Source organism: Physeter macrocephalus, chromosome 13 (assembly GCF_002837175.3).
Source record: "Physeter macrocephalus isolate SW-GA chromosome 13, ASM283717v5, whole genome shotgun sequence".
NCBI lineage: Eukaryota > Metazoa > Chordata > Mammalia > Artiodactyla > Physeteridae > Physeter > Physeter macrocephalus.
Window position 1 is genome coordinate 85,348,848 of NC_041226.1, and position 16,317 is coordinate 85,365,164.

Consider the following 16,317-nt stretch of genomic DNA (forward strand, 5'->3'; position numbering starts at 1 on the left):
GGGGGCATGTCTGGAGAGTGACGCTACTTTGAAGCGTGCCAGGCTTGTGGATGCCTTATAAATTGCCAGTGGTTTCGCGTCTTGGAAGAGTCTTTAGTAGCAAACACTGCGCTCCGAAGATAAACAACCACAACATTTATCTTATGCCGTGATTCTGAATTTACACATTAATTACTTCCAAGCTACTTAATTAAATTTAAAAGTTCATATGATCGTTCATAAAGAATTCATGCCCGAAATTGTAAATAAAAATGTGAGTGTCTGAATATTAATTATTATTAATTAATAATGCAGAGAGATAAATTGAAAATTGGAATGCAAAATTCTCTCTGTGTAGTTTTTTTAATATCTCTGCAGTGCATCCAGCAGCCACATGTTTTTAAAAGAATAATTAGATGTGGAGACCGTCTGGAGGATCATTACTTCTAATTAACTTGGTTATTTACTGTAAATTCAGCGTCATTTGTAAGCAGGCTGCTTTGCCGGCAGTATTTGCGCTCTTCAGATGGGCTGGATCCTGGAAGGTCTGAGGATGAAGACAGCCTTGCTGTCTTTATCTTCATCTCTTCCTCCGGGTTCATCTCGCTGATGGAAAGTGTTACCCGTGGCAGTGGGCTTGGGAGAGTTGCCCCAGCCGTGCCAACTCTCTGTAAAATCGGGACGAGAGAAGCACGTCCCTCATGGGACCGTGCACGCATCAGATAAGGTAAGGCTGGTAGAGTTTAGCTTAGCAGCAAACGCATCTCTGCCGTGATGATGCTGGTTATCGTCTTGACCTTGAAGACAGGTAACTTACCTGTGCCTTTAGTTCTAAAACAGAGGGGAAGCATAGTATCTCTAATGACCCTTCCAATCAAAAAATCCTGCAAAGATTTGAGAGTTCAAAACTTGCCCGGTGGTTCTCAATTCTGCCCTCTCGCCACACCGGGACATGTGGCACTGTCTGGAGACATTTGCGGCTGTCACGGCTAGGGAGCGTGACAGCACCTGGTGGGCAGAGGCCGGGGAGGTGCCCCGACATAGAGCACAAGGTTGGAAGACCCTGCACACCTGTCGTGGGTTTCAGGGTGGTGCCTGGGGACACCTTCCTGTCTTCGGATGGATTCCATCCTGGGCGAGGGGCCCACACGCTGACTTCAGGCACCCCGGCACCTGCGCAGGATGGTCCAGGGTCCCGGGCAGGAGGCGGGGGCCGGGGAGGGAGACCCCCTTTGGATGCAAGGGGGACTGAGGAGGAGGTACCCCCGCCCTCGGCCTCAGCGGGCGGGCCGCTCCCCTCGCCCGGGTGCCGAGTGGCTGCCCTTCAACGGCCTCCTCAGCCCGCTCGTGCCCCCTCCTCTACCCTCCACTCTCGAGGGAGGTGACCTGGTTCGCTGTTCGGTAGCTTTGGGCATCCAGTGCCCCCCACGGTGCATGCGCCTCAGCCCTGTCTCCCTACTTCTTGGTTCCTCAGATGCCAGGGGCCCCCCGGGCCAGGGCTACCTCTGCCCACTCCCGGGACCCGTTTGATCACTGCCTCTTTGGAGGCTTGCAAGAAAGTTGGTGACGCCGGAGCGCGGCTGCAAATTATCCTCCACCAATTCCGAAGGCCTTTAGAAGGCCCCGAGCACGAGGCCCCCGCGTGGCCTGTCGTGTTTATCAAAGCCCGTGTCTGACTCTAGGAGGTCGGCCTGGTCCCGGGGCTTCAGGGTGAGGCTCAGCCCGGATTCAGTTTGGAAACCCCCTAACCCAGTATTCAGTGTGTGTTCTATGTCCCGGGACCAGCCCCCAACCACACAGCCAGCCGTCCTTGGACCAGGAGGGCAGCGCGGCCCCTGTGCTGTGTCAGAGGGATCCAGGGCAGTGCTCTGCTCGGAGGGTGGCTTCTGTGCCTCTCCTTGTCCCCTCCTGCCTCGGGGCCCAGGCCTGAAGGGTAATTCCTTCCCCGCAGCTTCACCCTGTGGTTACCCGGCAGGTTCACAGAGGGTTTCCACGGAGCTGTAAAAGAGAGAAATAATTACTGCCGTTAAAAGAGCCCAGGCAGAGGTGTCGTAAGCTGGTTCCCTTTCTTTAGGACCCTGGTTTATTACCCTCACATCCTCTCGTTCCAGCTCTGACCTATGTCCAAACCATCCATCCATCTAACGCCCCGTTCACCCCGAGGGTGCTGCTTTGCGGGCCCGTGGGCAGCGGGCGAAGTCTGCAGGCCGCCCTCCTGGCCCAGAAATATGGCCTCGTCAACGGTGAGTGCCCCGGCGGCCGCCCGGCTTCTAGAGCCTCCCCGCTTCCCGCCCTCCCAGGCCTTCCCGTGTTACGTACGGGAGCGGCGAGGGGATCGGCATCACTTCTCTTTCTTGCTCTCTGCTGCGAACAATTTTCATTTAGTCCATCTTTGCAGGGATAAGGTTTTTGCCTCCCAAAGGACATGGCCATAAAAACATTAACCAATAAAAACACGCCCGCAGCCCAAAGAGCTGGAACGTTTTCTGGTCATCATTTTTTATGTCCTTTGGTGCAGTGGTTTTTCTGTGCTCTGCCCCAGAGCCACCTCCCTCCTGCCCCTGCAGTCTCCCCAGAAGCCGGAGTTCTTGCATAATGTGGACCTGCTGTTTATTTATTTTCTCCGGTCTTGTTTGGTTCCTCAACCCAGGTCAGTGTGTTTACAGGCAAACGGTTTCTGAACCCGAGGAAGACTTCTAGCTCAGCACAGTTTCAATAAATATTTTACCAGGAAGAGAGAAAATAGTGAAATCAGTCCTCCAGGTCTTTCCTGGGGTGGTCCCGGATGGTCCCGGATGCCAGCCTGGTTTCAGGAGGGTAAAGGGCTGGAAGGGAGGCTGTAGCAGACACACAGCACTGGAGGGAGGTAAAGGCACTGACCCCCTCCCACTTCAGTGCTCCAGAAGCCTCAATAACCTCTACTTTATTTAAGCAGGAGACATGAGACCTGCACCCCCAAATACAGAAATATGCATGTCTATGCCCGCAAATGATACATATACACCATACAGATATACATGTATACTGACATGCACAAATATATACATACCACCCCAGAAAGATCAAGTTTTGAATAAAAATGCTTTTCAGTTAGGTCTCCTCCAGCTTAAAATTCCAAAGCCACTGAGATTCCCAGCCAGGAATCCATGACAAATATCATACCCATAGATTGAAGGTGGAGAACTGAGCAATTATTCTGACTAGTATGGAAAAAAAACCACTCATCGTTGTATTAGTATTTTAGTAAAAATACCAAATAGTAGTATTCTGACTTAATTAGTATGGAAAAATCACCTGGATACTTTATGATAAAAAATGCTTTGCTTGTATCAACAGTTTTACTTTTAATGGAATTATTCAAGTAATTCCTTCGCCTTCCGAGTTTACCTCTTAAGAGCATATTATAAGAATAAAATGCCAGCAGTGGTTAGGGATGACTTCGTAAAGAATGAGCCACCGTCGACTTGCGGCCACACCCACATTTATTTAAGCGCCTGCACTTACTGTTATGTGAAGACACATGAAGAGTTACAGTGAGAAGAGCCTTAGTGGCAGAGAGGGAGGGTCTGAAAAACACAACAGTGATACCTTAATATAGTGCACAGCTTAATTTAAATAATTGTCATCGTGCCGAAGTTTGTTTATGCAGACACTCCCATTCAAGAAAAGTATTTTTAAATTTAAATTGTTTCCAGCACACCAATCATAAAGAAATGAAATTACCTGCCTAGATTTTTCCAAAAATGAAAATAGAAAAGCTCACCATGGTTTTTGCTTTTGTAGCGGAAGAGCCATTTGGGGCCTCTTTTCAATAACTGAGCATTTGGAGACTAGCTCAGAAAGCTGACATTTCTCAAAGGTGTTCTTGAGAAATACAAGACATCATGAGATTTCCGTAAACCTGTTTGGGGGACCTGTGGTCTGCAGAGGCAAGCATCGAGCTGTCCTTTGGGGTCTCTCTGCAGAGGCCTGTCTGCACCCAAAGCTCCAGGAGCTGCCCGCCCAGCCCCCCTACAGCCCGGCCCCCCTGGCCATCCCCTGCCTTGGGTCTTATCTCCACATTTATGAACCTCTCGGTCGTGGGAATACATCTCCAAACAAATAACCAGCATTCACTCCAACAAGGTTTATTGAAAGGCTCCTGTGTATAATGGGCGAGTATATAAACAGGCACAACCTTCTGAGAGATAAAGGCCACTGCTGATTACCAGGCTGTGCAGCTCCTTTGGTCCAGTGATTTCACGCCCAGGACTTTATTCTGCTGAAACACCCCCCACAGTATTCAACAAGGGATGTGAAGGACGCATAATGAAAAACAAAAGCAACCCCAGTTAAAGTAAGCTCTGGGCGGCTATTAAAAAGAAACCTGTAAAGTGACTCGATGTCCGTGAGGTACGGTTACGTCGGGGCGGGGTGGAAAGCAAGGCACTCAACAGTGTTCAGGGAATGGTCTCTCTCTTTTTTTTTTAAATTTATTTTTGGCTGCGTTGGGTCTTCGTTGCTGCACGTGGGCTTTCTCTAGTTGCGGCGAGCGGGGGCTACTCTTCATTGCGGTGCGCGGGCTTCTCATCGCGGTGGCTTCTCTTGTTGCGGGATGGGCTTCTGTAGTTGTGGCTCGCGGGCTCAGAAGCTGTGGCTCGCGGGCTCTAGAGCGCAGGCTCAGTAGTTGTGGCGCACGGGCTTAGTTGCTGCGTGGCCCGTGGGATCTTCCCGGACCAGGGATCGAACCCGTGTCCGCTGCATTGGCAGGCGGATTCTAATCCACCGCGCCACCAGGGAGGCCTGAATGGTCTCATTTTTGTTCAGAAAAGTGTGTTAGTCTATGTTCAAGAAAACAGCTGAAGGAACATCCATATACCAAATTGGTTATCTCTGTAGAATCACGTATTACACAATTCTGACTTTTTTTTTTTTCCCTGCACCGAGCACGAATTTTCTAACGAGAAACAACCGTGAAGCATTTTATTAAAATACTATTAATTTTACTCACTGAGTGCTTGCTATATGCAGTGCATGTTATTTGGTCCACAGATAGGGAACATGTAGAAAGAATAAGAGAGGCCCTTCAGGATGGAGGTGGGCCCTGCTGGGGGAAGGAATGAGGTGAGGCGGGGCTCCTCCCAACACTGTCCCAGGTCATGTGTGTCTAAAGCCTTAGTACTTGGAACGTCTAGGAAGAGCAGACTGTTAACAGTACTGTCTTCATAGGATCTTGCAGAATGAGGTGGCTATAGACAGGAGTTTTAAACCCTTCTTTCCTAATATAAACATTAATGTTACACACTTTTCTCCAAACGCTTCTTTAGCTGCATCTCACAAAATTTTAATGTGTTGTGTTTTATCATTCAGTTCAAAATATTTTCACATCTCCTTTGTGGTTTCTTTTTTGACCCATGTATTATTTAGAAGTGTATTGCTTACTTCCCAAATATTTGGGAATTTTCCAGATTTTTTTCCCTTTGTTTCTTTAATTCTATTTTGGTCAAAGAACATACCCTATATGATTTCAATCCTTTGAAATGTATTGATACTTTTTATGGACCAGCATATGCTCTCTATTGGTGAATTCCATGTGCACTTGAAAAGAATATGTATTCTGGTTTTGTTGAATATTGTGCTCTAAGAATGTCAATGAGGATAAGATGTTTGATAGTGTTGTTCATTTCTTCTGCGTCCTTAATGATTTCTCTCTACTTGTTATTTCAGTAACTGAGAGAGGTGCGTTAAAATCTCCAACTCTTAACTGTGGATTTCTCTATTTCTCTGCCAGTCTTTGCTTCGTGTAATTTGAAGCTATGTTAAGTGGGTATACACTAAGGATCGTTATCTCTTCTTGATGAAATCATTCTTTTATCATTAGGAAATGCTCCTCTACCTCTCCAGTAAATTCTCAAAGTCTACTTTGTCTGATAAGTATATACTCTATTCTTTTTTTCTTTTTTAACTATGTGTCTTATATTCTAAATATGTGTCTTGGATACAACATGTAATTGCTTTAAAAAAAAATTCAGCCTGACATTTTCTGCCTTTTAATTGTTTAGTCCATTTCCATTTACAGTAATTTTTTATATGGTTGGTTTCAAGTCTACCATTCTGGGTTTTTTGCCTTCTACTTGTGTTATCTGTTCTTTGCTCTTCCTTTCCTGCCAACTTTTGGATTGAGCAACTATTTTTTTAGTAATCCATTTTATTTCCTCTGTTGCCTTTTTTGACGATATCTCTTTGCTTTATTTTCTTTGTGGTTGCTCTAGGGGTTAACTATTATCCATTACTTATCACAGTCTGTCTTGAATTAATGTTATACCTCTTCATGTATAACACAAGAACCTGACAGCAGTGTATTTCCCCTTCACCTTGCTCTAGTTCTTTGTGTAATTGTAGTCATACATTTCATTTCTACATATGTTATAAACCCTACGGTATATTGTAATTATTTTTGCTTTAAACAGTCATTTTTTTAAGTCAAGATATGGGGGGGGGAAGAGCTTTTATATATACTCAATATCAACACTTTTCACTCCTTTGTTTAGATCCAAGATCCATCTGATATCATTTTCTTTCAACCTAAAGAACTTCCTTCAACATTTCTTGTATGCAAGTCTGCTGGTGAAATTCAGCTTTCATCTGTCTGAAAATGTCTTTATTTCACCTTCGTTATTGAAGGATGTTTTTGCTGCTTATAGAAATCTATGTTGACAGGGTCCCCCCCACCTTAACACTTTCAAGATGTCATTTTGTTGTTGCATTGATGCGTTCCGTTGCATTGCTTCTGATGAGAACTCAGAGATTATTTTTATCTTTGTTCTCCTATATATAAAGCATCTTGCTCCCACCCATAGCTGCTTCTAATATTTTCTGTTTAGTTTTCAGAAATTTAACGGTGATGTACCAAAGTGTGGTTTACTTTGTGTTTATTTTGCTTGGGTATCAGAGTCTTGGATCTGTGGGTTGATATTTTTATCAAATTTTGAAATTCTCCTCCCATTATTTTCTCAGATATTCTCTCTCTCTCTCTCTCTCTCTCCCCCTCCCTCTCCCCCACCCCCTTTCTGGAACTCCACTTACATGTATGTTAAACTGTTTGCTATTATCCTCCAACCCCCTGCGGTTTTATTCCTTTTCTTTTTTTCCGGTCCCCTCCCCACCTTCTCTTTGCTTCAGTTTGAATACTTTCTAGTGCCTGTTTTCATGTCTTCAGATTCACTGATGGCAGCCCATCCGGTGATGTTTTCCAGTTAAGATATTGTATTTTCCAGTTCTGGAAATTCCATCTGGTTCTTTTTTATAGTTTCCATTTCTCTGCTGAGATTCCCCATCTTTTCATTCATTTGAATTATCTTTTCAAGTTTCAACATTTTCATAATAGACATTTTATAGTTCTTATGTGCAAATTCTGATATCTGTGTGATCTCTTGATCTGATTCTATGGCCTGTTTTCTCTCCTGGTAGGGGGTCACATTTTCCTGGTGGTATTTTTCTTTGTTTGTTTGTTTGCCTCTCAAGTTGTTTTTTTATTATATGCTGGACATTATGGTTCTCACATTCTTGAGACTCTGGATTGTGTGATCCTGCTTTGAGAATATTGCATGAAAAAGAATTGAGTTCTAACAGGCAGTTAAATAACTGGAGGACCAACTGGACCCCACTGAGGCTTATTTTTAGTCTTTGTTACTAGGGGATTAGGGTGGGATTCCGCTAGGGCTCGTGTATCCCTACACCTGAAGCGTGGCCTTCCTGGAGTCTCAGCTGCGTGTCTGGGGCGTTGAGCGAGATCTCTCACTCCGGCTGTCAGCTGCCACTCAGTTCCCAGCTTCCCCGTAACTTTTGTCTCCCAGGCCCCCTGGAGTCTCCCCTGCACACGTGCAGTTTTGCATTGACTAGTGACTCGAGGAAACCCTCACGCAGATTCCCGAACCCCTCCTGCCCCACTCGCCCCTCCCTTGTTCTGTCCCACGTGGTCCAGCTGCCTCAGGGCCCCAAACTCCAATCCTTGTTTCCTGCTGCCGTGTTTGGGTTCCACTTCTCCCGAGCCATCGTTTGGAAAGTGCCCATAGGTCGAAATCCAGGGCGAGTGAGGGTCTCACTTTGTGTGCATCCCTTCTCTCAAGGATCGCAGCCCGTGCCTGTCTTGCCCAGTGCCTGAAAAGAGTTGCCTCTTAAATTTTGTTAAGTTTTATGGCTTTTTATGACAGAAGGTGAATATGATACCTGCTCCTCCCTCCTGTCCTGAACGGGAAGCTAAGCCTAGGTTTGATGTCACACGGACCTGGGTGTGAAGCCCAGCTCTGCCACTTACTGGCTCCGCGACCTAGAACAGTATATACAGCCTCTTCGGTTCTCTGTTTCCTTATCTAAAAAGCAACAGTTTGTTGTGAGGACTGGATAATACAAAGCATGCCTAGCATAGTGCTTGGCGTAGCTAAAGGTCTCAGCAGCTGACACCCTTTATTAGTCCTTACATTTCCCTTAGTGAGTGAAGCTGCCAGCTCCTCTGGGTACGATCACTGCCATCACACAGTGAATTAACACGTCGTTACGGAGGAATACGTCTTTGGTGGTGGTCATCGTCTTAAACATTCACTTTATGCAGTTAATTTTAGGATGGGTTTTGGTTTCTTTAAGGCAGGAAGTAAAGTCCTTGGCTTTAAAGTTAAGAAAAGTAAGACTGTGCTATTACCAACTCATGAAAACGTGGCTGGACCCTTCTGGCTTTGGCTGTTAAGGTTCTCACAGCCAAGGAGAGGGCAGCTGTGTTAATTCCGTCCACACTGGTTAACTGACACGCCCTGTGTGTTGGCCCTGGCTGGGGTCTAGAGACACAGTGGTGCTTGTGACAGGAAGGCACCTGTGTGTCCCTTTGTGGTAGAAACTGATGGTGTCTGTGGACCCGTCATCCCAGGGGGCTATGGAAACAAGAAGCATCCCCACCCTCCCCTGCGTGATAACAGCGTGAACATGGACGTCATGCGGGTCCACGCGGTTCTCCGCCAGAACGTTCACTCCCAACACCCTCCGGGGCTGGGGCCAGCAATCCTGGGTGTCGCCGAGGCCCTGCGGGGCCTTCTCTGGTGATGACATTCCTTGTTATGTCTTCTCCACAACGTCCATTTTTAATGTGTTCTTCGCCAAATGCATTCTTTTTCATTCCGCATCTTCCTCCTCGGCTGCTTTTTTATTCCTCTTTGATACTTACTTTCACTTGGACACACACCCACACTCAGAAAAACCCTTTTATATATTTTTTTCAGTGACCTTTTTTTTTCCCCGCAGCAGGCAGCACTGGGGGGTTCTTTCTTTTTTCTTTTTTTCTCATTCTTCCTTCTATTTAAAATTTAACGGGTGTCTTTCTGTTCCTCTCTCCTCTAGTCTGCTGTGGGCAACTGCTCAAAGAGGCCGTGGCAGACAAGTCCGAGTACGGCGAGTTGATCCGGCCCTTTTTCGAAAAGGAGACCGCAGGTAGGCCACACTTGCCGTGACTGCCACGACCTTCCAGGCTCTAAAGAGAGATGCCTCTGTGTGAGGCTCGCTGGGCACGCGGGGGCCCAAACTGGGGAAAAGAACCAGGGAATGGAAATCGGGCTTTCCGGCAGGCGAAGGCGCTGCTTTTGTTCCCTGCTTGGTCCCCTTGGCTTCCAAGTGAGGGGGAGGGGTCTGTGGACATGATACGTTTCACTGGTGGTGTGGAATGTTCCTGCTTCTCAAGAATGCTTGCTTTCCATAACTGATAACGCTTAAAACCGGGAGCCGGGGGGACTTCCCTGGTGGCGCAGTGGTTAAGAATCCGCCTGCCAGCGCAGCGGACACGGGTTCCAGCCCTGGTCCGGGAAGATCCCACATGCCGCGGGGCAACTAAGCCCGTGCGCCACAACTACTGAGCCTGCGCTCTAGAGCCCGCGAGCCACAACTGCTGAGCCCGCGTGCCACGACGACTGAAGGCCACGTGCCTAGAGCCCGTGCACCACAGCTACTGAGCCTGCGCTCTAGAGCCCTCGAGCCACAACTACTGAGCCCGCCCGCCTAGAGCCCGTGCTCCGCAACAAGAGAAGCGACCGCGATGAGCCCGCGCACCGCAAGGAAGAGCAGCCCCCGCTCGCCGCAACTAGAGAGAGCCCGCGTGCGGCAACGAAGACCCAACGCAGCCAAAAATAAATAAATAAAATAAATTTATAAAACAAAACAATAAAACCCTGGGAGCCGGGAGAGGCTATAGTGCTGCCCACCTCCTTCATTAATTGGTGTACAGAAAATACCATCGGCCAAGATTCCAATTGAATCAGCAGTCAGAAGCTAGAAGGTTCGGACAGCTTTGCAGATAGGGAGGACTGACCAGCCGTTGGTCCTCAGGGGAGGCTGGACCAGGTCATCTTTCCAGACCCCGCTGTGACCTACACTCTGAAAGCATCCCCCAGATCTGACCCCCAGGAAGGGCACCACCGAGACCCCTCTCTCCAGTCTCGGGAGTCCACACAGGAGCCACAGCGAAGGGACGGAGGTGCGGAGGACCTCAGAGCCGGTTCACGTCTGGGCTCGTCCCCGGGGCAGTGCGTTTCCCGCACCCGCCTCTTCCACTCTTACGTAAAGGGCTGTAGCTCCTCTGTGCAATCAGTACAGGCTCGTTATCAAGTCTGGTATGGACAGGTACTTGCTGTGAAGAACACCGACCCAGAGAGGAGGGGCCGTTGTGATGGGCAGTGCGTGTGTTGTGAGGGTGCCCTCCCCTTGTCCTCCCGTTTTCCGGATGGAGTAAGCTGACTAGGAGGCGCGGGACAGGCCGCCTGCTCCTGACCTCAGCCCAAAGAGCCCCCCAGGAAGGATGTCCCGCCCTGGCCCTCCCAAGGCCCTCCTTGAGGTGTTCTAGTCGCCAGGGCGAAGTTCAGCTGAGGCGGCACGGGATCCCTCAGGCTCAGTGATCTGCGTGGTGAGACGCGATGATCTAGGCGGGCGAGCCTGTTCATTCCTGAGCCCCCGGGGTGGTGAACAGGACGACGTGTGAACAGGAGCCCTGGGCGCCAGTGAAAACCAGCGCCAGCTTTGGTGCTTCCCTGTCCGGTTCAGATCCCGCAGCCCCCGCCCCCCACCCCGGCCACGTGGCCCAGGCCTCCCAGTGGCGAGATGGAGACAGAAACCCCGGGTTGCAGGGTTGCCGTGAGGACGGGCTGGGGTGTGCGCGCCCAGGGCTGGGAGCGGCAAGCAGGGACGGGGGCCTGGCGCCCCCTCAAGCACACTTGCCCTCCAGCGAGGCCAGCTTCGCCTTTACTGGGGCAGGGGCGTGGGGGGGGGGTGATGAGCACCCCAAAGAACGTTTGCTGCGTAAATGAGTGAATAGGATAACAAGTTAATAGATTTATGTCATTGTAAACGTTGCTGCGTAGTATCCCATTGCGCAGACTGGAGGGTAATCTGTTTAATTCTCCACGAGAAAGCATTTCGTGGTTCAGAAAGAGAGACGATGACCAAGCAGATGAGGCACTGTTGACAGTAGGTAAATCTCGGACAAGAGGATGCAGAAATTCCTTGACTCTTCTTGCAACTTTCCTGTACTTTTGAATTTTTTTTTCAACATAAAAAGTTACGGAAAGTAAATACTCAGGTGGTTTCCAAATTTGCACTCCTTCAGCGATACTGTGAGGCATGCTCTTGTACCGGCACAGGTTTGCAGACACCCCTGATTATCTTAGGATAAATTGATGCCTGGGACCCATGAGCGGGTATGACGCGTGACGCTGAAGTAAGGTATCCCCCTCCCAGCCGTGTACGGAACGCTCGAGTCCTCCACGGCTTTGCCATCTCTGGGTATTGCCAAGTTATTTGTTTTCTATCGTGGCTGAAACAAACTTAGTGGTTTAAAACAACACAGATTTATTATCTTACAGTCCTGGAGGTCAGGAGTCCTAAAATCACGTGTTGGCAGGGCTGCGTTCCTTCCTGAGGAATCCCTTAGGGAGAATCTGTTTCCTTGCCTTTTCCAGCTTCTAGAGGCCCCTTTCTCCATCTTCAAAGTCAGTAGTACAGCATCTTCCAATCTCTCTCTCTCTCTCTCTCTCTCTCTGACCCCTGAAAATAAACCCAAGGGTTTTTTTCTTTTTCTTTTTTTGGGTGTATACCTAGGAGACGGTGCAAAATTCCCAATTTCCTATAAAGTGAGCGAGACCCTGGTAGCTTCGATCTTCAATGCTTTGTGCTAAACTTTTTCCTCTGCGACCTTCCCTTTACTTAGACAATGTAGCTCTATACTTTTGCACTTCCTACAGAATTAAAGACACAACAACCACCGATATCATATCTTCCTAACAGAAGCAATGAATTCTGTCATTTCACTAGTCCTGATCTCCCAGGGATAACAAAGAATGCATTTGCATTCATCACCGCTAACAGGGGCTCATTAGTGGGCTGTGGAGACACTGCCGGGAGAACCAAAGCGCTCGGCTGGCAGGACGAGCCCGGGAACCACCCGGGTCTGGCCGCCCGCATCACCACCAGCGGAAACAGGACCCAAATTTAAATGATTCTCCACTGAAGTCGGGTTTGAAAACGAGGCCAGACTGAACCCGGAAGCTCTGCGTGGCCACCTCGCGTGACGGCGGCTGGCAGCTTCTGGAAGCCAGCGTTGCTGGCATCTGGCATCGGGGTCTCAGGTGCAGGTGCAGATCTGGGGGTGGGAATCAGCACATCACACCTGAGTTCTGAACCCAGAGGGAGACAGACCCAGGGTCTGCTGGGATCATCGGACGGAGAACGTGGCAGGAATCTGAGGGCACAGTTGAGCTTCCTGACGTGACCCCCGTCCCCCGAGTCCAGGCCTGGAGACAAGCCAGTTGGGGTGCAGAGGTGACACCTTACAATAAACGGCCACACCCCGACGGTGAGGACGGGGAGAACAGCCCAGGCCCTCCCCAGGAAGAGCCCTGGGTAGGGGCTTAAATGGGAAGGGAATTCCTCTGCGCCAGGGGCGAGGGCCCGCCAGCTGGAGGGTGGGAGCTGGGTGAGTGATTCTCCTTTCCGGGCAAGAGTGAGGCAGGGTGGAGGCAAAACATCCTCCCAGCACTGCCCTGGCTCAGAAGGTTCCTCCCGAGTCCTCACGAGCAGCGAGGCGTGGCCCCGAACGCCTTCAGCCCGTTGACAGAATTTTCTGGGAGAAGGAGACACGGCTGCCCCTCCGCCTTGTGGGACCATCGAGGCGACGCAGATTTCCCTTCTCAGAGCCCTGGGCGTGTTTCGGACATCTCGGCTGGGTGTCAGCAGCATTCCTGGGAAGCGCCTGCCAGTGTTGTGCGCGTGAAATCCAGAAGGTTCCGGAAATCCTACAGGGTTCAGGGAGCTCATCTAAAGGGGCAGAGGTTCTTGTGAGGACACAGCGGCCTCATCCCCGGGGGCAGAGCCCCAGCACCTCGGAGCTGGCGGATGTCACTGGCGGAACATCCTGCCCTGCAGCCAACCTAGTGTAGAAACCGCCCCCGTCATCACCCCCCCTGAAGGCAGGCAGTGCCTTTCCGGGGGCTGGACCTCCTCCACTGGGGACTCTGCCCCGTGCTCCTGGCCGCTGGCTGACTTGGCCTCACCTGCTGCCCGTCTCTCCCCGGGATCCCTGCCCTCTCTCCACGTGCCTCGGAGCTGCAAGCCCCAGCGACGGGCAGCACGGGTATCACAGCGCATATCCTGGCCGTCCTCACACTCCCCGCCGCCACCAGCAGCTCAGAGAAGAGATCCAGATGCCATCTTCCCCCCCGGGAGCCACTGCCTCTTATTTCCGCCCTGCGGGGCCTCATGATGTGATGTCCCAGCCGTGACCTCTGCAGGCTCAGTCATGTTCTTTTTTGTCCTCACAGGTGCTGCCAACACCTCCTCCTTTCAAATCAGCAGCAAAATTAATAACTGTTGCTTTCCCATCTTTCCACATTTACCGGGCAGAGGACTCCAGGGCCCCGTCTTAGCTCGTCCTAAATCTCTTGATCCTGGGCTTTTGGCGGCCACTCTGGATGCTGTGGGGGAGACGCTTATTCCAAGCTCCGGATTTTGAGATACATAGGTCTGACCTCCTAAACTCGTTCCGACTTGAGCTGCGCTGAGCAAATTTATCCCCTGGGCTCTCCGTGCGGCGCTCCCAGCGCGGCCACCTCCCCGGCAGCCGCGGAGCGGGGCCCGCCCACGACCCGCAGGGCCAGGCGCACGTCATGCAGGCTTGACGGCCCGGGAGCTCCCGTCGCTTTTACGTGGGTGCGGAACACGTGAAAACTCTTCTGGGCCTTTGGAAAAAGAATTTCTCAGCTGCTCGCATGCCATTTAAAGCCCCACGGTCGGTGCTGGTGAGAGGTATGGACAGTGTGCACTAGGGCCATGCGTGCAGTTGCTCTTGTTTTCTCCCCCAAATCAGGCAAAGGAGCAGCTAGAGCTCAATTCTCTGCTTCAATCACCGGTGAGTCACAGGGGCCACCACCTCCAAATGATGTGCCCTGAGCCTTCTCTGGGCTTCATTCCGACCACAGGGCCTTCTGGAAGGTGAGATTCCTTGACCCTCAGGATGCGGAGCTTCCCAAGGAAGGCAGCCCCCGGTCTTTGCCCATTGGAATGTCTCAGTTCCCAAGTTTCACTTAGTACAGAAGCCAACCCTTCTCATGGGCCTCGACTCACCCCATCAGAAAGAAGTCCGCATTGCTTTATTTTTAGTCCTTCTCCTGGGAATTTCGGCCATAACTTACGGTCCCATGGCTGTTGGCAGTAGGTATAACCTCATTCCAGATTGCTGGGTCTAATTAGTGGTACACCACCATCTCTTTGGTTCAGAAGGGTTGCCTTCTCCCCGGGCTCTGGCCATTGTTTTCATTCTCGAATGTTGCTTGCGCTTTCTCTGGAGCCCGGTGACCCAGGGGAGATGGTAAAACAGCCAAAGGCCTATTTTGTCCTGGTTGGTTTAAGTCTTTGCTCTAAGTGTGTGAGATGCTTGTCTAGATCCGTCCCCGCTGCGCTCCGAACGTGCTGGGATCGTCAGGTTGGGGGACCGCCGGCGAGGGCGTGTCCCCGGGGTGGGGTTTTCAGGTTAGACCCTAGCTTTTCCCATCTGCTGTCTCTCCAGGAGCGGAAGGGGGAACTGTGCACCCCAGCACCTGCCAACCTGGCTCACTGGCCAAGTTTACAGGGAGCTCCTAAGTCACTTCACCTCTGTAACCAGCCCCTGCCAGCACTGCAACAGCTAGAGTGAGTCAATTCAAAAAGGCCCAAATTCCTTGGCGCACACGCCACACATATACTGACTTCCAGCTGAGAAAACAGCTATCTAATTGGCGTAATAACTTGCCCCTGAAAGCGCAAGTCCTGGTGTGTAGAAAAGGTAACGCGGAAGACAGATCATTACCAAGTGTTACCTGTGCCCGCTCCCGTATACCCCGTGTCTCTGAAATATTTCTATCTATCTGGAGAAGGTCCCTCATGGCCTAATAGAACCTGAGAAGAGGTGGGAGGTTTGAGGGAGATTTCCAGACTCCAATTTGCACCCTTTCTGGTAATGAGACCTCACCACAGCCAACGCAGCCGTCGGCACACACACAAGCCAAACCAGCCCCAAACTGGCTTGATTATGAGCGTTTTCGAGAGCCTTCCACGAGTCCGTATCCCAGGAGGCGTGGAGCAGAGCTCAGCCGAAGTGCTGCCTTTTTTTTTGGGGGGGGGGGGAGAATTAATATTCTCATCACTAAATGCACACCAAAGATTCGACAATACACCAGCTTTTCTCCTTTGTTAAAACCTTGCAAAGAGTTGCTGTGTTGAAAGACAAAGTAAATCTTCCCATCCGAGGAGGTAAGCAGAACGCTATTTCTTGTTTTTTAACAGTGCGGCCTCGGTGAGCTGCCAGCTGTCTTGCTGCAGAGGGGAGACCCCGAGGGAGCCCAGCCCGTTTCCAGCAAGTCTTTGCATGTGGTGTGTTTGTACCAGCTGAAGACAGCGCATGACTCTCTAAATAATTTACCAGTTGATTAATAGACTCACAGGGGTATAATTAGAAGAGGGAGAGACAGTGGGTACAGTAACCGGTACAGCGCTTGGGGGAACAGGAGCCTTTATTTTTTTAAAGAAACTTTCTAGGGTGCTGGGCGTTTGAAGATAACTTGGGAAGAGCTCAGTGCCTCTTCTCTTTTGAAGTGGAAATAGGACAGTTTGAATCCATCGAGTTTAATTTTTCACAAGCTTTAGGGGCCCCGCAGTGCAACTCCCTTTTTATTATTGAAAAAACTCTACATATTTCTTTCATTTTTCCGCACACGCCCGCGCGCCCGCGCATGCACTCCAAGCAGTGAGTAATAAACACGTTAATTTACTCTTTCATCCTGCGTGTATTTTACGCAC

At 50.1% G+C, this 16,317-nt stretch overlaps 1 protein-coding gene across 13 annotated transcripts in view; it reads left to right on the forward strand.

Moving 5' to 3' along the window:
* Window positions 1-16,317, forward strand: part of LOC102990948 (adenylate kinase 8) — a 142,443-nt gene that overhangs the window by 60,299 nt on the left and 65,827 nt on the right. For 11 of the 13 annotated variants that reach the window (XM_028497225.2, XM_055089411.1, XM_007101474.2 and 8 more), the window contains 2 exons: window positions 2,091-2,222; window positions 9,346-9,435. In XM_028497225.2, coding sequence (XP_028353026.1) covers window positions 2,091-2,222; window positions 9,346-9,435 — 222 coding nt within the window. The remainder of the gene's footprint in view (window positions 1-2,090; window positions 2,223-9,345; window positions 9,436-16,317) is intronic. The other 2 variants (XM_028497226.2, XM_028497227.2) reach the window with 2 other exon arrangements.